At 33.6% G+C, this 21217-nt stretch overlaps 1 protein-coding gene across 1 annotated transcript; it reads right to left on the reverse strand.

Annotated features, from left to right (window-relative positions):
• Positions 1 to 15007: 15007 nt before the first annotated feature.
• On the reverse strand, positions 15008 to 21217 carry LOC106777605 (plectin). The gene is made up of 9 exons (XM_014665255.2): positions 21019 to 21217; positions 20271 to 20893; positions 17614 to 19872; positions 17358 to 17516; positions 17086 to 17268; positions 16737 to 16940; positions 16520 to 16618; positions 15820 to 16416; positions 15008 to 15605 (listed from the first exon to the last, which is right to left on the reverse strand). Exons 2-9 carry the CDS (start codon positions 20883 to 20885, stop codon positions 15258 to 15260), a joined length of 4464 nt encoding a protein of 1487 aa, XP_014520741.1. The 5' UTR covers positions 20886 to 20893; positions 21019 to 21217; the 3' UTR covers positions 15008 to 15257.

Consider the following 21217-nt stretch of genomic DNA (forward strand, 5'->3'; position numbering starts at 1 on the left):
TTCTGTCTTAATGTTACATTTCACCTTAACCGGATGGTTTGTCCCGAATTACTATTTCTCCGAGATTATTATGATTGAGGCTACGTTAACATGCCGATGATAGATCAGACGTTTTGCCCATGCTAATTACCTTGGACGGTTTTACTTGATCGAAATTTTCACCATAAGCTCGTATTCCAGTGTTCTCGTCCTGTCATGGTGGATGTTGCATTCGTGCCAAATCATGCTAGTCATAGCGTCTTTCATACACCGTCCGGTCCATACAGTACATATAATAAGGTAGAAACTTTATCATATATATATATGTGTGTGTGTGTGTGTACCGTATGGCGGGACAACCTTAGAGGATAGGAACAACTAAACCATTTTACACGAATAAAGGTATCAAGACCTAGAGAGATAAGATTGGACGAAGGCCAATATACTAGATGGTCTAACTCGAAATTAGTCCTTTAAGCAAAAATTAAAGTAAATATTGATTAGGTGTGATGGATTGAAATTGGACCGTCTCAAATTCAACTCCAAAACTATAAATATAGGTCAAAGGTAAGGAGTAAGTGATTGTATTTATTGTACATTTAACTATTGCTCTGACATCATAGAGACTATTAGTTGACTTAAACATTGAAGAATCTTTGATAGATATTTCTTCATACGGTTAAAGTGAAGATGAAGACCAATCGTAGACACAACTACCTGACAACTATGAGAAAAAAATTGTGAAGATAGTTAATGTTACTTAATCCCACATCCAAAACAAAGAAAGTTGAGGGTTCTAATTTATTATTTCAAAGTTTTTGGATTAGAATTATTTTTTATGTGGATTGAGTTTATATTTTATTCTTATTCTATTTTTTCAAAAGATTATTCATAATATTAGAATTAATTGTTTATCTCGATGATAAACTGCAAAACTAGTAATGTATGACTTTTGCATATATTTTGATAAAAAACAAAAAAAAACAAACGTGTTACATTGATAAGTACAAAACAACTAGAAGATAGTCGTGATTAATATGAATAAATTGACACTTAAATGAAAAATATTGAAAATTTAAGTCTAATTTAAATGATAAAGTTAAATATTTTATAAAAAAAACTTATTAAAAATAATATTAATCACAATACAAATTAAATTTATATTTCATTATTGATAGTGTGATCTTGGGAAGAAATAATATGCCATGATCATAAAATGAAATTTCTTGAAAGAATTGAATGTAACAGCATGGATGGCCACATGATTCATCTTGCACCGCACGATCTATCTTCCATCACAGCAACAAAAAGTGTGTGACAACTATTCCTATATTTTTTATTTCGTTTCACATTCATCACATTGCTTTGGGGAGCGAAAGTCGGAGTTACCTTAATACTGATTAATTTTTCATTAAGCCGCTATATAATGACTAACCAAACCGTTAATTGCTCTTTATGTGTGAACTTTAATTTTATTCTCAGAAGCATTTTTTCCTACTTAAACTATAAAAGAAAAAGCAACCTTTTTTCTAACCTCAATTCAGACTTAATATAATAGCATTCAAAAAGAACAATAAAATATATACGTATATCTGAAATTAAAGTAAGACTTAAAAGCATAATCAAGTTTAACATCATGATATTAATGGTTTGAGAATTTTAATTAAATCGTTCTTAATTAATTACATAATGTTCTACGAAAGTAGTGTTTGCAGTTAAAGATATTTAATAGGCGTTCCAAAGAGTTGTGTGAATTATGATTAATCAAATTATAGTTGTAATTACAATTTATTTTAAATAATAAACTAGAGATTATCATATATAGCTTGATGGGATATATACTATGTTTAAATGATAATATTGTCTTTTTTAAAAAAAAAATCATCAAAATGTATTAATTTTTTAATTATAAAAATATCAAGTATTTTAAATAATTATTATTCAGTAGTGGAATCGAAGTTATAAGTCTTCAACACCAAATTTCAAACAAACTTTAAATTGTTTTAGTGAAGTCAAATTGTTCTAATGAAATCTTCCGTATTTCTTAAAATAACAAACTAGAGAATAATATGTTATCATAATCCATGTATAGCTTGATGGGATATATACTATGTTTAAATATTAATAGTGTCTTTTTTTGTTAAAATTATTAAAATGTAATTAATTTTTTAATTATAAGAATATGTAGTATTTTAAATAATTATTGTTTTAGTAGTGGAATCGAGGTTCAAAGTTTTCAACATTAAACTCTAAACAAACTTCAGTGAAGTCAAATTGTCTTCGTGAAAGCTTCAATATTTCGTGCACAGTTACCTGTAAAAGGTACTTCAATATTTAAGTCAGTATAAGATTTTTTGGTAGTCAAAGTCAATTTTTAATAGTGCGATAAATACGTTCATTTGTATCTTTATCTTAAACCTATATTTATAAATTTCATAGTAGATTTTCAATTAACATCAATCTAATAATGATCTAATAGTTGATAAATATACTTGTAAATGTGTTTAATTTGCACTCTTAATTATTTATTATTAGTTGACTTACCAATCAATCAATGTTTTTCTATTAGAAATCGACCGACTTCCTAGAACCATATATAAGTACGAGAGAATTGATCGTCTAGTTAACTAATGACTAGATGTTAATATGGTACAATTATAAAAGTTAATAACTTTTTAGATAAAATGATTTAAACAATTGGTATAATTCAAAATCAAAGTTTTATATTTTAAACTATAAATTAACTTAACATATTTGAATTTCTCAATATTGGGTCACTATAAAGTTTTCAATCATTAACACTAGTAAAATATTTTGAATAGTTCATCAAACCATTTAAAAAGAAGCTTGTAATAAGAAAAAACATAGACATTAATTTTATATATTAATTCGAAAAAAAAAACTTCATTATTCATTATTACTATCTTTTTTGCCAACCAAAATCACCTTGATTTAAGATATTATAAAATATCGAATTAAGTATCATTAATATCTTAGTTACATTATTCATGTACGGCAATTAACCTTAATTCCACACTTACGAAATTTATTCTACAAATTTTGTCTCTGTCATTTTCAATATGTGATTTCAATGGTCTCATATTTCATCTTTGACTTTGATTCATAGGTCCAATCACGATAATCAAAAAAGACTTCATCCTCCTCATTCGGCCATTGTATGCGATCTCTCTTTTCTTTAGATTTTGTTGCAAGGATTTTTCATCCATTTTTGCGCTTGTAAATCTTTTACTTGTTTAGTTGAATTTGTAACGCTGCATTAATAAACATAGATAATGATACTTTGACAATATTTTTTGACAACATTTTAACACTATCTACATGTCATTTTGTGATTGGTCCATGTTAATGTTTATGATTATTATTATTGATTATGGATTAATTTTAGACCAATCACAGAATGACATGTAGATGAAGTTAAAATGTTGTCAAAAGTATCATTATCCCATAAATATAAATAATAAAAGATTTTAATTTTAAAATCGATGGATTCAAAGTCTCTTTTGTTGAGCTACTTTTGTAAGGTCAATAAAAAAGTATAACATCGTAATTATAAGGTTTAATAGCCAATTTAATCCTCACTTTGGTTGAAAAATCTCAATTTAGTCCCTCGTTATAAAAGTGTTTTAAATTAGTCATAACTTTTAAAATAGTGGGTCAGATTGGTCCCTTCGATTAAATATAAGTTAACGAAATTAATAGATGATGATGTAACACAACTTATAGCTAACGAGGGACCAATCTAACACATCAGCTTTAAGTTGTGTCACATCATTATCCATTAATCTCGTTAACTTATATTTAACGAAAGGGATCAATCTAACCCACTATTTTAAAAGTTAGAACTAATGTAAAACACTTTTATAACGAGGGACTAAATTGAGATTTTTCAACAAAAGTGGGGACTAAATTGACTATTAAACCTAATTATAATAATCACAAATAAATTAGAAGCACCCAAATCATATATAGTTTATAAAAAAATTAATGGCAAATTTTTGTTGAAAATACATTAAAATGATCCATAAATTCATCGTTAAATTGTTAAATTTTAACATCAATTAAAAATGAAATAAATTTGTAATATATAAATATTTTTCATCATATAACTTTTATCAAATTGAATTAGTCTTAAAAATTTACATATTAAATATTTTATTATATTTATTGTTTAGAATATCATTTACTCTTAGACACGTTCACAAATATTTAAGTTCATGTTGAAAATGTAAATGTATATAGTATCAGATATGCATATCACTAGTACAGAAACGCTGTTTAACGTCGGTTAATTTGGGCTTTTAACGTCACTTACACAACAGACGTCTATAAGGGTGACGTCCATTGGACGTCAGAAATCCTCTTAACCGACGTCAATATAAACATCGGTTAACGATATCCATCGACGTCCATATAGACGTCTACTTATACCCACACCGACGTCTAATTTCTCTATATAGACGTCCACCTATGCATAAAACCGACGTTTACATGAATATATAGAGGTTTAAAATGACACTAACCGACGTCTATGTTCCTTATAGACGTCGGACCTGGCACTAACCAACGTCTAACAAAGGCGTTGTGTTTTAGTGCATTTTTGATCCAGACTTTCGATAGCATAGTGTAACACTCTCCTCTCGCTAGTTTCCCCACAAAAAAAGCTTGCGTCTTTTGAATCTTCTATGACATTTCAACCCAAAATCGAACCTGGGTCCATAACTACTTCCCATTATTCAACCGCAAAAGAAAAAAATTACGGTGGCACGAGAACTAGACAAGGACCTAAGTTCCATTTTGGGTCGAGAAGCCATAGAAAACTCAAAAGATCGCCACTCTTCTTGTGAGGAAACCAGCAAAGGGAAAATGTTGTACTATGTTACCCAAAGAGAGGATCAAAACTACACTAAAACACAACACAAAGAAAGCAAATTTTAATCAGTTCAACCACAAGATAATAGATGAAAGACTAAATAAAGTTTAAACTGTAAGCATAAAAAAAACCACGCACCTGGGATGCAAGAGAGAAAAAGGAGAGGAGGAAGATGAGAAACAACAATAGAATGCCGAAAAGAGAGAAAAAGAAGAGGTGTGGCAAGAGAAAAAGGAGAAGAGGAAGACGATCGATATCAGAAACTGACGTCTATAGACGTCGGTTATCCTACTAATGTGACGTCCAAGTGAACATTTAAAACTAACTTTTTGAATACCCATTAGACGTCGGTTTCTGTCAGGGGGAACCGACGTCTAGGAAGCTGAACCGATTGACGTTTGATATCCTGTTAGGGATGTTCACGACTGTTGGTATGGGCCACCAACGTCTATAATAACATACACGTCGGGGCCCTAAATAGCCGACGTCTCAGGTTCTCGAGTTTTGTAAACATAATTATTACATGTATAATAGACGTCGCGTAGCCCAAAACGCCGACGTCAACATTGAAGACTTTTTTTACTTTCCCGCCTTTTAGACATGCCTTAGACGTCGGATTTGGACTACGTGACGTCTAAGCGCTTGAGAATTAGGTGAAAAACATTAAATGCAGCCTAGTAGACGTCGGGATGTTGTAGTGCTGACATCTTGAAATTAATAGACTTCTGATTTTGGATAAAACCGACGTCTAGTTTACCAGGCTATTTATGATAATGCCATCGTCCGCTCCTATACGTCGGATTACACGCAAACCGACGTCTTATGGATGACGTTAAACAACGTTTTTGCACTAGTGTATATAAATAAAAGAAATTTCCAGTATATAAGTTTTACAATATAAGACTTAAAAACATGTTTAAAATGTTGTACAAAACGTGCCAAAATTACATCTACCATTGATGAAACGGACACATGGTTGTCGGGTTAGTTTTCCGAATCCCTGCATTCGACAACTAAAGTCTTTTATGAAAATTTCATGAAAAATTCAAAAAGAAGTGTTCACATATATATTTACATATCTAAAATGCCAAGATATAATTTTCTGAAACCTATATTCTAAAACAGATTATTTGAAGTAAATTCTTGAAGAAAAAAATCATTTTGAGAGACAAAAGAAAGTGGAGAATTATAATATGAATGGGCTCTTAGTTAAGAAGAGTTTATTACTTGAATGAGAGCCACCAAAATTGTAATCATATTTTTTTAGTGTGGCTATGGGAGTGAGATTTTCAACCAGTGATAATAGAAGCTAAACAGAGGGAGGGTTGTTTTGATTTGATACGAATCAAATTCTTTGAGTGATAAGTGTGAGTCCAAGTTTCACATTGGATGTTAGAAGTGGACTTTAAATCTAATTTAATTTTACAAAACTGGCTTATAAAGTGAAGTTTGCACCTCACTTATATATTATAATTTGACTTTATCTGTAATCGATACGAGACTTCTAACATTGGATATAAATAAAAAAGTAGAACGTCATATAAAGTCAAAAATTCATTAATTCATTGTCTTAAAGTTTTGGATAGAGAATGATATCAATCTTTTATATGATTAAACTTATATTTCAATAGTATCATGTCTTTATGATAAATTTTCTTCTCGATAAACGTCTTTCTCGATAAACCAAAATACTTTGCCTTTGTTTTGTCGATGGTGCATGATTAAATGGGCATTGATGTTTTGAAAGATTCCATGGAAGCACTGTGAGGAAGAGTGTTGGAAAACATGGATGTTTGAAAGTGATGTGGTGGTAGGGTTGTGGTCATATGGTGGGTGTCTTGGACTTGGTTACCCACTTCATCAACAAGAACCTTCAAGATGTACTGTAATTGTACCATGTATCCATTCAAAAGATTTTTTGTTGGAAACTGATTTTGTTATACAATCATTTAGAATATGTAGCAATAATTATTGTTGAGAGTATTAGATTGAATCAAATTATACATGAGACTTTATGCCATCTTCAACTCAAAATTATGATTATTATTTGATGGTTGTTTTTTTTCACATTATCCATTTTACTCCTATCTATTCAATACGCGTATTTGTTTAATGTTTTTTTTTTCTATAACTCCCATAAGAAAATTTTTGTGAAAGAAAACTTTGAATTTAAAACAAAGAAACAGTTTGATATATGCTAAATCCGAGAATAATTTTGATATTATTTGAGTTTGATATTTTTTAAAAAACTTACTGAAGAGGCATTTTAGAAGGTGTAATCAAAATTATTTTAATTTTAATCCTTAAGTAATGTGGATTAAAAATTCAAATATAAGTCTAAATTTTATATTAAGTATAAATAAAAAAATTCAACATTATATTAGAATAAAAACTCAAAATTTTATTATTTAATTGATGTCATTTGTTTTTCTATAGAACTTTTCCTCTTTAAAAATCCATAATGCGAGACTATTGGAACAAGTCTCAGCTACTGATATTTGAAATTTTTATTCCATTCTTGTTCTTGAAAGTTACATAAAAATATAAAAAATATATATTGAAATTATCTTTAATTTCTTTAATGCATAAAAGATGTGACACTATATACCAAAATACTTATATTTTGATAAAATTATATTATTTTTAGATAAATTTTTAAAATATTAGTCTCTGTTAAAAAAAGTTAATTTTAAAATGTAATTCTCTTTAAGACATGAATTTACTTATTATTGAAATTATAAACATAAAAAACACCGCATGTGTAGAAGGTTCAATCAATTACTTTGTCAAGAATTTTCAACATCTATTTTGTTAGTATTCTTTCAATTTTATTCATGATTTTTTGTTATGAACTATTTCTTTTTTCGTGATTCTAGTTGGCATGTCTCAGAAAATTTAAAATTCTGATATGAAAACCAAAATTAAATAATTGTTAGCTTTTATCTATTTTTACTACTTATCTTTATAACATAAAATGTTCTAAAACAAATGATATCGATAAAAAAAATAAAGGCAACATCACACACACTGACAATCATATAACACATTTAATAAAAATAAAATAATTTTAAAAAATGAATTTTTATAATTTTTTTAAAAATATAAAAAATAATATAAAAAAATTATGTCAAAATATATTTTTTTTTGATAAAAAAATATAATATAATTGATTACCACAGCAAACTCCGTACAAGCATCATAAGACCACCCACACAACCATTGCCAAATGTCATTGGTTAAGTTTAGACATAGTTGCGATAATTTAAGAGATATGCATGATCATGATTGTTTTGGATGGAGTTTGATTCAATTTAATTGATTTACTATAATTTAAATTTAATATTTTAATTTTTATATTTCATCATTTAATTTATTGAGTTAGTTACATGGTGATTATTTAGATTATTGATTAATTTGGATGAATTATATTATAGAATTTAAATTTCATATTATATAAAAAATGAGAAAATTAAATAATATATTTATAAAATTATTGTTTTAAGATTTTAATCAAGAGTGATCTCAGGTTCTTACGTAATTAATATGTAAATTTCTTCAAATAATTATCAAATTATATAAATTATGTGTTTAGGTTGAATCAATTTTATTTTAACAAACATTTTATTTTAATAAATGAAATAAATGTATTTAGTTTTATAAAAAATATTTTAATAATTATTTTTATGATAAAATAAAATTTTATATAATTTATCATTTAATTCTATAAAAGATATACTAAAAATAAAATTTAAATTATAGGTATAAATTTATAAATAGTAAAATTTTATTTTTAAGTTGTGTCAAATATTCACATAACTATAATTCACTATTTGAATGTAATCATTATTATCTATTTTGTCAATTTTTATTTATATGTGTACTTGACCTCTCAAATATATTTGTTTTAGATTTCTTTGAATACAATAAGATGAACATGAGAGTGGATGATAGATTTACTTGTTGTACCTAGTAAATCCTGAGTTTATATGTGAATAAGTGCTTTCTTTTTCCTTGTATGCATAAGAAGGGTTGTTCAGGTATTGAACCTTCCTTGTGTGGGGATAATGGTGTTTTTCTTGTCCTTGTGTGACAGGATTATATGTTCCTTAGTTGAATTGTAGGACTACTCCAACAGATCTGTAAGGAAGGCTATAGATTGGTCTGAAGGAGCGACTACAAGTGAGTGAAGTAGGGTACATGAGTGAGACTGACTCTTTCCACTAGGGTGTTAATGTTAAGATGATGCTCATGGTGTTACTCATGAGTGGGATAGTCATGATGGTGATATATCTATGATGGTGGTAATAGAGATGCTCCAAATGATGCTATGTTGATATTGGTGTTACTATAATGATTATAGTATGTGCTATTGAGTAGATAAGCCAAGGGTCTATGTGTGAGATGTTAGTAATGACATCAAGGGTCGAGGAGTCAAGGGTCGAGGATCAAAGATCAAGGATCGTGGATTGAGAATTGAGTAATTCATTGTTTAAGTTGTTATGCTAAAGTACTAGGAATCTCATTATTATTACTATTGGGTATGAGGAGGTTGTTTATGGTTGATATATATTCGGTGTGTTTATATCTTATTATTAATTATTTTTTTATCGATAGCTTACCCCATATATGTTTGTATTTGTGTGTTTATAGGAGATGATTATATAATTTGTTATACTTGTGCAGATGATATTGCAAATGTTGCTTAAGCATAATAGATTTTAGAGATGACAGGGAACAAACTTGGAATTTTATTTAAAAGTTATTATGTTTGAATTTTAAAAACAATGTAATTGGACTTATTTTAATTCCTTTATTTTTTTCATTATTTGGAATAATGTAATTAGACAAGTGTTTTGAAACTATTATATTTTGAATAAATTGTGCATGTTTATATGTTAAGGTTTTTTTAAAATACGTTTTCATCTTTATGATAAAGTCTGAAATTCATTGGTTCTGGTAATAACCTGTAACACCCTAAATTTTGGGGCAATACATTTGCCATTAAGGAGCTTAATCAAGCAACCTTCACATCAAAGAGATTGATTATATGGTCATCAAGAAGCTCGACTGAGTGACTAAGCTAACAAAGGAACTCAACTAAATTAGCCATCAAGGAGCTTAGCCAAGAAACCTAAAGAGTTTAATCGCATAGCCATCAAAGAGCTTGATCCAATGATCAATTTGGTTAAAAAGCTTGACTAAACTAGCCATTAAAGAGCTCGACCATGCAACCTTTATATCAAAAAGCATAGTTGCACAACCATAAAGGAATTTGCCTGGATAAGCTATCAAAGAGTTCAATTAGGCAACCTTCATGTAGAAAAGCTTAGTCACATGACATCTAATGAACTCAGCCAAATGACTAACGTGGATGAGGAGCTTAACTAAATTAAGAAGCTCAATTAGGTAGCCTTCACACCAAAATGTTCAATCGCATGACCATAAATGAAGTTGGTCAAATGGAAAACTAAAGAACTAGGTTGGATTAACCATAAGTAGTTAGATTAGGTAACCTTCACGCCCGTATAACCATCAAGGAAATCAACCAAAGGCTAACCTGGCTAAGGAGCTCAACTGGATTACATTAAGGAGCTTAAGCAAGCAACCTTCACATTGAAAAGCTCAATCCTAAGGCCATATAATTTAAAGCTAGTTGTAATACATTGAAGAACTCAACTATGAGACTAGATTACTCAAAGCTCAATTAAACTGGTCACTAAAAGAGCTCAACCTTAAATCTAAATTATTTTTAGTTCGATTAGATTAGTTACTAAGAGACCTCGATCCTAGATTACTTTAAGCTCAATTGAAGTAGCATTGGGAGAGCTTAACCTCGAGACCATATTATTTTATGCTCAGTTAGATTAGCCATTAAATAAACTCAATCCGAAGACCAATTTACCTACAAAGCATGACTGAATAGTACAACCATAAACTATGTCAAACAATTAATCTATCTACAAGCCATGTAACTTGGCCCAAACCAACTAATGGCCTAGTATAACCCTATATACAAACCAAACTCGTGAGTCAAGAAGATTTATGTTCTTATCCAACTTAATAAACACTAAATAACCTAATAAGATAAGTTAGTTATTATTTATCATTCTATTGCTATTTATTATATTCTATTACTATTTATTATATTATTATTATTATTATTATTCTTTCTAAATAAATATTATTCTAATAAGAACATAATGTTATGACATATGTTTTGATTGTCACACCCCATTTAAAACCCCACTTTAGTGGAGTACACTTGTCGACCGTCCAGTTCTCCCCTGGTGAGTGGGAGACAAACTCTGTCAAATTTTTAATTCCCTTTCCTTCGTGATCCGTGTAGCAGCAGCAGAGCAGTGAAACCCAGAAAGTGGAAGTCAGGTGTCACGCTGGGAGTTGGCCGACCGTTCGGAATGGAGGCAGTATTTAAGGTAAGAAGGAAACCTGACGCCACTTTTCCATGCAATCTTCTTCTTCTTCCTCAAACTCAACTTTCTGGAACCTCAAACTCTCCTCCTTCTCTCTAAACCTCCCAACCTTCTCTCTAAAATTCTAACCATTCTACTGTTCCGATCACCATTCAGATCACACCTGAAGATTTCTGGTGGTCTCCTCTTTCAATTGAACCGTCCGGTTTTGGGTTACACCTGACCTTGGAAAACTTAGAAGAATTGTTCCTACCAACCTACTTTCAAAGTCTTAGCTGGAATTAGAGGTAAGGGAAGCTTATAAAGTTTGATTATAATTTCTCTGTATGGTTTGAATGTATGCCTGATTTAATGTATGTTTGATTTCTTATGATTGAAATATGGTATGTGGTTGTATGAGTTGTATGATAAGTATGAAACTATGAATTCTGCACTGATATGAGTATGTATGAAACTTAGAGAAAAATAGGAAACTGAGATCGGAGGTCATTAGGACCGTTCGGTCCTCCCTATCCCGTTCGGTCTGTTCGGACTGATCGGCCTAGTGTGTTTACTAGACTTAGTTGATTTCCTTCAATTATTTTATTGACATATACTTAAGAACGTTGGTCATAAACCAAGCGTTCGGTCTTATAAGTGTTCGGCCTTAGGCTGACACTTAATATATGAAACTTACAAATATAATATTCTTCCTTTGACACCGTTCGGTCACTTAATGACTGAACGGTCTAGTGAACCTTTAATTAATTGAGACGTTCAGTTTACTTGACTAAAGTCCTTTTACTCCTTTAAAGAGTTTCTTCTTTCTCAATTCGTCCGGTCTGATAAGTGTTTGGTCATAGACCAACCTTCGACCATTATTAGTGCCTATTTTATGATACTCTTGCCAAACCGTTCGGATGACTATCACTTATAGTCAATCCTTGAGTTATGGTCTCATTCTTTGCCAAACCATCCTATCAACCATTTGACATTCTTCTGTTATTCAGTCTTACCTTTGATATGACCGTCCGGTCACTTACTTGAATTCTTGATACTCAGTTTCCCATTTCGATTAAACCGTTCGGTCATTATTATTTATAATTCAGTATGGGATATCTGGTACTTCTCTCAACACCCTAACAGCTTGGAAGTAATAACGAACCTTGATTGAATTTGGCTAAGTAAGGGAATTCCACTAGAGGAATGTCTCATGAATTGGTGATGATTGGTAAAGTATGAACGTGGGAATGACTCAGGTGTCGTCCTGATCCTGATATTCCGTGAGGACGCTTTCTCAAGTAGAGAAAGGTCACTCATGTGTGGGAATGGCAGGAGGTCCGCGGTTATATGAATAAATAACCGTTTGAGGACTAACCTCGGGTGGCAGCTGATAAGGAAAGGCAGTTACTACACCACACCGGGTGCTAGGGACGACCGAGCTACATGTTCATACCGTCCGGACAGTGTCTTAGTGGTCGGTCATGATTTGAGGTCTGTAGTATGCATGTATTGAAATTGTATGCTTGCATGATTGATTGGTTTGAGTTTGTATGTTTACTTGTAGGACGAAAATGATAAATTAAATTTACATAAGCTTACCCTTATCTGTTGTATCTTTGTCTATGTTGACGTTCGGTATTCAACCGTTCAGTTGTTCTCTTCATGGCCATGATCATCCTTTTGGATGTGAGCAGAGGACATCTTGGAAGCTACCCTGGAAGACACTCTAGAGGACGCTAGGCAGACTGAGCAACCCGTGGAGGTCGTGCCCGAACGTTATGCAGGACCGTCCGGTCCTTAGTTTAGTTGTTTTATTTGCCTTGTGCTTTGTAAATCATTCTGTATAAGGAACCTTTTGATGATTGGCCGCTAGGTCAATGAACTCTATCTAAGACCGTTCGGTCTAATTTGTAAATATTGTATATAATCTAACTGTTGTACGGTTTTAATTTTAATGATATTGTTCCTATCTCTTTCACCTCTCAGCTTATTCTTCACTGTTCTCACTTATTATTCATGTTAACTCCTAAGAATGAAGTGTAACTTATGTTATATATTTATTGGGATGTTACATTGATCCCATCAATATGATTAATTCTTTTTAAAAAATATTTACTTATAAATTTTAATTCTCTTATTGACTTTAGTGTTATATTAGAGAGTTTTAATAAATAAATCTTCTCCACCTCAACAACAATTCCATATAAAAAGAAGAACCAAATGTTTAAAGTTCCACACCTAATAACAACACATGCAAATTTCCTAATCTAGAAAAATCTTAAAATGGAAACACGTGTAATACTTTTCACATGATAATTACATATTATTGAGGGTGGAAATTTAGTTTTATTTAGAACTTACAGAAACTTGTTAGTGAACTTGTCCAACGTAATTCAAAATCAACCAATAAAAGTGTTCTTGAAGTGTTTTTAAACCAGCGGCTTCTCATGCTTCAAATTGTGAAAAATAATTCTATTCAAACTGAGTTTTTCTAGCTCATCTCTCGATTTTGCTTTTCGACAAAGAAAAAATTTCCTTAAAGTCTGCAAAGTCTTTTTCAATATGTAGTACGTAGAGTAATATTTTTAAATTTTCAAGAAATGTAAATTTCAAGGATAACAGTTTTTGAAGATTTTCTATGCTATGTTTTTATATTAGAAAACAACAACTCTTATTTTCAAAGGATTTAGACTTGGTAAATCGTTACACAAAAACACTTTTGGATAAGTGTTTTTAGGTCAAAATTTACTTAACATCACAACACTTGTGTAGTTTTTAAGTTCATAGTTGTCAGACAAACCAAGCTGTCATGATATGTTTGCGTCCCTAAAATATGTTTTGTTTTATACGTAGGAACTAAACATGTGAGTTGAAAATCTTCCTCAGAATATGTTAAGAATATGCTTCTTGAGAATCTTCTTCAGAATATGTTTCTTTAGAAACGAAGGAACGCACTACATCTAAATGTTTGCAAATACTGTAGGTAATTTGCTGTGGGAAAGAACTGAATGATAAAACCGACACTTGAGAGTGGTTTATGGTAGAGACGTAAGGATACTTGGGATAATTATAGTTTCTACTGGAGGTGGATGTTAGAAAGGGGATGTTATTTGATGTTTTGTTTTCCACCATGAGAAGTAAGGATATTTCGGGAAAGATAATAATAAGAAAAAGATTTCAACCTTCAAATCAAAATTAAAAAGATCTAACTAGTTAAAGAAAACTTTCCCATAATGGGAAACATGCAAAAGTGTCTCACTGTAAATTTTACATAACTTGATACAAACAATATCCAAAACCACAAGACAGTGCATTGTGTGAAAGAATTTCTAGACTTAGTACTACGTTAAGAAGTTTATTCAACTTAATGTTCTCAAATAGTCCAATTGGAAACATGTTGAACGGCAAGCAACGAGTCGCATCGCACTCAGGCCAATTTTATTGCAAGCTATGATCAAGGTACTAAAACAACCCTAGAGTTTTGTCTTGATAAAATACTTGTTAAACCTAAATTTCCTACTTTATATTTTTCAAGTCAGTATTTTTTCATTTTAGTTACTACTTTTATTTCTGTATGGTATTCAAATATAGGAGAATGAGAGTAAGAATGCAATATTTCTGTATGGTATTCAAACAAAAAGAGAACCTGAATAAAATAGCCACAATAGAGAGAAAACTAGAAGAAAAATACATTATAAATAGCAGCGAAAATATTTTATATAAATGAAGGGCACAATCACAATAATTTATTATTTTCTCATAATTGGTGGCAGAAGCATTCGGCAATCACGACACATCCCAAAGTAAAAAACAAAAATCTCAATATGAAGAAAATAATGACTATAGGCCAAAACTAGCAGGAAAAAATTGCAGGGGTAAGAAAGAATTGCATCTATATATATATGTATGTATGTAATAAATATGTAAGGGTAACATCCCCGACGCGCGCACCTAGTGATTGCTCTGGAGTGTCTTCAGAAACCAAAGCCTTGAAGTGAAGATCTCAGAACGCTGCTATTGCCCACATAAAACAAGGCAGCAGCAACTATAACTGCAATTAGAACCCACATCCATGGTTGAATTCGTCTCTTTCCCCGGTTGCGGAGAGCCAGGGGTACAGATTTTGGCTTGGTCTGCTTCGTGAATTGAGATGGTTTCTGCGGCTTTTTTGTTAGCTCAGTTGGTTTCTCACTCTGATCATGTTCTTCCAAACTTCTTGTTAGAATTTCTGAGGTAGGAGCAGATTCTTGTTCTATATTATCTGCAGTGACAGCAGAAGCTGCCTTTCTTCTTTCCTTCTTCCTTGCCCTCTTCTCCCTTTCCTGCTCCAAACACGCATATGGTTATTTAGTTTAAGAATCAGAAGAACATGGAAATGATTAAGGTTGATTTTGGATAATGGAAGGAATTGCAATGAATTAAAATGAATGAGGAATAAATTTTCATTCCACTGTTCAGATACGTAACGAGGGAAATGAACAAAATTCTGATTCCACCTATATTCTTTTTAAATCACAAATGCTATGTTATAGTTACCTTCTCTTTCTGTTCAGCTTCTTTTTGTGCCTTTAAGGCAGCCCTTTGTTGAGCCTTCTCTGCATTACGCTTTTTCCTCTGCTGGGCCTCCTTAGCTTTCTCAATCTCCTCTAGCCTCCGCTTTTCCTTCAACATTGCCTCCTCTTCCTCCTTCTTTGCCTTTTCAGCCTTCAGTAACAGTTCCTCTTCCTCCTTTGTTCTCACAGGTTCTTCGTTTTTAACTTCTTCATCAGACTCATCACCCCAGCGAGCCACAGTTTTCTCTAAGGGAGAAGGCTTGGTAGGATTTTTAGCTTTAGTTGTCTGACTAGTCTCAGTTTTTTGCACTACAACCTTCGAAACAGGTTCCTCCTTTATAATAACAGATTCTGTTGAGGGGGGTTTCTTTTCTTGTTCCAGAGTTGATTGCGAGACCACGGAAATATTTTTGGAAGCTCTTACAGTTATGACATTAGGAATTACAGGGGGTTCTTCATCAGGACCAAGTGATCGGCCATCTAGGGTTTGCAGTCTCCTAAGTGTACTCCTAGTGTTGCATCGGACATAGTCCCTTCTGAAATCGTCATTTTTGTTCCATAGCTCCATAATTCTCTCAACCTAAAGTTCTCAATGGTGAGCGTTGAATTCAATCTATTTGCCTAACAGAGTGCATAAATGAAAATGATAATCTCTCTGTTCATTTAATGTCTAAAAGAATCACCTGATCAACACAGAAGCATTGTAGCTCCTCTTTTTTCCCTCCTGCTGCTAGTTCCTGCGCTTTATTTGCAGCCTTTCTGTAATCCCAGAAATGTTTGCCCTGCATTGTCAGTACAAAAATAGCGTCAACATTTCTGCATGGCATTTGAATTGAATTGATTTTTATCTAAAAAAACAAAAGAAAAAGGAATGAGGTGGGAAACATAGAAAAACGAAACCTTCTCATGCAATTGTTTTTTCAAAGTCACTGACTTAGCGTATGCCTCTTGACGAACTTCATCAGCTGCCTTAAACTGAGCAATCAACTCATTCAGCTTATCATATTCATTATTATATTTCTTCTTTGCGTCTTTAGTTGCCGCATCTAACTTCAGAACATTATTTCTAAGCACTTCCATTTCCTTCTTCAGAAGCTGTAAATGCTGAAAATAGTGAAATATCACAAATTAGAAATATAACAAAGATATTAGAAATATCTAAAAACCATATTTGATACCCACAGTACCTGGCAAATGCTATCAGATATTAATTCAGAAAATATAATAAAGAGAAGCTTGCATATGGTACCTTAGAGTGCTCTTCAATATTGCCCTCCTTGTGGTCTAGAGATTGTTGTGATTGATCCTGCTTTCTCATATTAGAAGACAGCTCCTCTCGATTCTGCTTCAATTGTTTGATTTGGCGTATCAATTGCTTTTCTTCATTCAAAGGCAAAGTTTCATGCTGAATCATGTGTTCCATGTTTCTTATCTGCCAGTAAATTAGAAAAGTAAACACAACAAAACAGGCAGAACAATCAAATCCTCATAAATATCTCCAGAAGAAAATTAAAAGCACACCTTGCCATCTATATCCCCAACAGAAATTGCATTGTTTAATCTGTTCATTTTGGATTGAACCGAATCCATTTCCTGGCGTTTGGATTTGAGCTGGTCCCGAGCAGCTCTGTGGGCTGCTATTGCAGCCTTAACTTCTTGGTCGCAATCCTTACAACGGGCCTGCTCATAGCAGCATTAAAAAAAATTACAAAGTTTGGTCTCAAACTTATACAGTAAACAAAAGTTTCTTTTATGCCGACTTCAAAATAATATTTACCTTTATAGTCTGGCTTTCAGCTCGAATAGAATCTCGAATTTTAGTCTTCTCTTCTACTTGGCGAAGAGTTTTTTCAATCTGCTCTTTAATGTTTTCATCATCATCATATCTGGGAACCCTGATCAAATAGAAGAATGGCTTTTTCACTATCTCTGCACCCACATTCTGTACATCTGAAGCATCCAAGGCAGGTCTTGTGTCTTCATCTCCTTGATTGCTGCCTTCACCTTCAACTACAGGTTGAGCTTCACCCTCCACTGCCCCCTTTGAATGTTCATCTTCAATCTCCAATGGATACCTTTTAATGTCAGATACAGCAGAAGATTCAGTTTCACTCTTCAGTGCACCAGTTGAAAGTTCAGCTTCACTATTCACTGCATTGTTTTTCATCTCACGCAAATCAACAGAAGATTCACTTTCACTCTCTACTACACCATTTGAAGGTTTAGCTTCACTCTCAAGTATACTATTTAAAGGTTTAGCTTCACTCTCAACTACACCTTCTGAAGGTTTAGCTTCACTCTCAACTACAATGTCTGAAGGTTTAGCTTCACTCTCTACTACATCATTTGAAGGTTTAGCTTCACTCTCTACTTCGTTTGAAGGTTCCGCTTCACCCTCAACTATACCATTGGAAAGTTTAACTTCACTCTCCACTTCACCATTTGAAGGTTCTACTTCACTCTCAACTACATCATCTGAAGGTTTAGCTTCTCTCTCGAATGACCCATTTGAAGGTTCAGATTCTCTCTTCACTGCACCATTTGAAGGTTCAGCTTCTCTCTCCAGTACACCATTTGAAGGTTCAAGTTCTCTCTCCACTGCACCATCTGAAGGTTCAGCTTCTCTCTCAACTTCACCATTTGAAGGTTCAGCTTCTCTCTCTGCTACCCCGTCTGAAGGTTCTGCTTCTCTCTCCACTGCACCATCTGAAGATTCAGCTTCCCTCTCCACTTCCCTATCTGAAGGTTCAGCTTCACTCTCCATTTCACCATTTGAAGGTTCAGCTTCCCTCTCAACTGCACCATTTGAAGGTTCAGTTTGACTCTCAACTGCACCACTTGAAGGTTCAACTTCACCCTCAACTTCACCATTTGAAGGTTCAACTGCACCATTTGATGGCTCAGCTTCATTCACAGCTGAAGATTCAGCTTCAACCTCAACTGCACCATTTGAAGGCCCAGTTACACTTTCAACTGCACCATTTGATAAATCAGCTTCACTCACAACTTCCTCGTTTGAAGGTTCAACTTCACCCTCAATTGCACCATTCGAAGGTACAGCTACAAACTCAACTGCACCATTCGAAGGTTCAGCTACAATCTCAACTGCACCATTTAATGTCTTGATTTCAGTTACAACTGCACCATTTGAAGAATCAGCTTCATCCTCAACTGCACCATTTGAAGATTCAGCTACACTCTCAAGTGCCCCATTTGATGGTTCAGGTACACTCTCAAATTCACCATTCGAAGGTCCAGTTCTACTCTCCACCACACCATTTGAAGGTTCAACTTCCCTCTCCACTGCACCATTTGAAGGTTCAACTTCCCTCTCCGCTGCACCATTTGAAGGTTTAGCTTCACCCTCCACTGCAAAGTTTGAAGGTTCAGCCTCAACCTCCTCTATACTGTTTTCCATCTCAGACTCAGCTGAAGGTGTACTTTCATTCTGCACTGCACCATTTGAAGTTCCAGCTTCACTATCTACTGCAGCATTTTTCATCTCCTGTACATGAACATTAAGTTCACCATCACAATCAACCGCATTGCTTTTCATCTTACAAACATTAACAGAAGATTCAGATGTGCTCTCCACTGCAATATGAGACACAACATCACCATCTCCATTCACATCTGTTATGTTTAAGGCTGTCGTACTTTCTCCTTTATTAACTAGTTCACTTCCTGCTTCCTGCTCAGACCTTTCCGACTTACTGCCCGATTCACCTTCAACAACAATTTCATTCTCCTCAGTGCACTCACTAGGCTCATGCTCTGACTCTGCCAAACCAGAGGCAGACTCAATCTGCCCAGTCTCTGAACTATTTCGAGCGTCTTCAGGTTCATATTCCTTCACATCTGTAGTACCTGAGACGCCACCAACATCAACAGGAACCTCATTCCTCTCGGTGACTTCTTCCACATCATGATTTTCGTTAGTTACAATGTCTTTCTCATCCGAGACATCTGCACTAACAACATTTTCGATTTCCCCACTTTCTTCCACATCTTTATCAGAGATAGGCTCACTTTTACTCTGCACGTTAGAGACAACAGATTAAGAAAACGATCAGACTAAAATTAACCTTATTATCGCCTGAATCATTTATTTTAGAAAATTCGTCCTTGAAATTAAAAAAAAAAATACAAGCCTTATTTCAATCTCTAAATTGACAAAAAACATGGGTAACTTTAATCCTTAATTACACAATTTCAACAACTAAAATGACTTCGACTGGTCAACTTAAGGACTTTAACAATTTCACACACCAGTTTAAGACTAATTGGGAATGAAACTAATTCACTCACAAAAGAAGATATTTTTGTAATTTAAGATGGTAGTTTCAATGATTAAACAAAATTAAGCTTGAGAAAAAAAAAAATACTGCAATTTAAAAAATTTAGAAAACTATTGCACTGTTAATCGCTTCGTACCTGCACGTCATCTCCACCGTTCGCATCAGCAGCAGCAGTCACTTCCTCCTCAGCTCCGTCCACCATCGCCACATCATTGTGAACTTCAACACATTCGAAGTCACGATCACCTTGATTCACGTCAGTATCTCCCTCCACGACATTCACAACGACACCGTTTTCATCTCCAGAAACCTCCGCACGATCCAAAAGTTCGCATTCCTCAACTTCATTGACGTTCCCATTAGCATCACCGACAATCTCGCCCTCCGCAGCGACACTGTTTTGAACATCCGAGGCACCGACAACAACGTATTCCTCGTGATCCGCAATTAGCTCATCCGCAGCAGCAGCAGGAGTCTCATTCTCCACGACACCGTTCCGAACGGATCCTGCGCCGCCTTCACTGTATACACGTTTCAATTCACCGTCCTCTTCAGAAGCTTCCTCCGCCGTACCGTTAGCCTCTGCATCCTTGCAATTTTTCACCGCCAATTTCTCCGACGAAGCTCCGCCGGAGGCGAGATCCACATCGCCATCCACAGTGTGTGCAACTCCCTTGGCATTTACGCCGCGGTGATCGTCGCCCGAATTTCCTTCTTCGCCGCTCACATTCACCACCTGCTCCTCCGTCATTGTGCTCCCTGCAACATTAACGTCATAAACCAAAATTCAAATCAGAGGAAACAGTGTCACACACGCAAAATTTCGCAGAAACAAACGGATCCAATGCGGATCAAATCGCAATGGCGGAATCGGATTGTCTTACGGAGATGCAGAGCCGGATCAGGCGTGAGCGAACAGATCGAAAGTGCAGATCAGAAAATCGAAGACAATGAGTAACGTAACGGAACCAAACCAGCGCTTTCTGTGTGAATAGGAACAGATGCAGATGCAGATACAGATACAAACGCCGATATATAGCCGACACAGAAGCCAGCAAAAAAAAAAATAAAATAGTGAATAGA

Source organism: Vigna radiata, chromosome 11, assembly GCF_000741045.1.
Source record: "Vigna radiata var. radiata cultivar VC1973A chromosome 11, Vradiata_ver6, whole genome shotgun sequence".
Classification (NCBI taxonomy): Eukaryota; Viridiplantae; Streptophyta; class Magnoliopsida; order Fabales; family Fabaceae; genus Vigna; species Vigna radiata.

What these genes read in the sequence shown, in the direction of transcription:
- LOC106777605 (XM_014665255.2), bottom strand. Translation starts at nt 20,885, where the DNA reads ATGACGGAGGAGCAGGTGGTGAATGTGAGCGGCGAAGAAGGAAATTCG. An exon ending in TTGGGGATATAGATGGCAAG is followed by an intron (nt 17,269 to 17,357) that starts GTGTGCTTTTAA and finishes ATTTACTGGCAG; the next exon opens with ATAAGAAACATGGAACACAT. An exon ending in AAAAACAATTGCATGAGAAG is followed by an intron (nt 16,619 to 16,736) that starts GTTTCGTTTTTC and finishes CTGACAATGCAG; the next exon opens with GGCAAACATTTCTGGGATTA.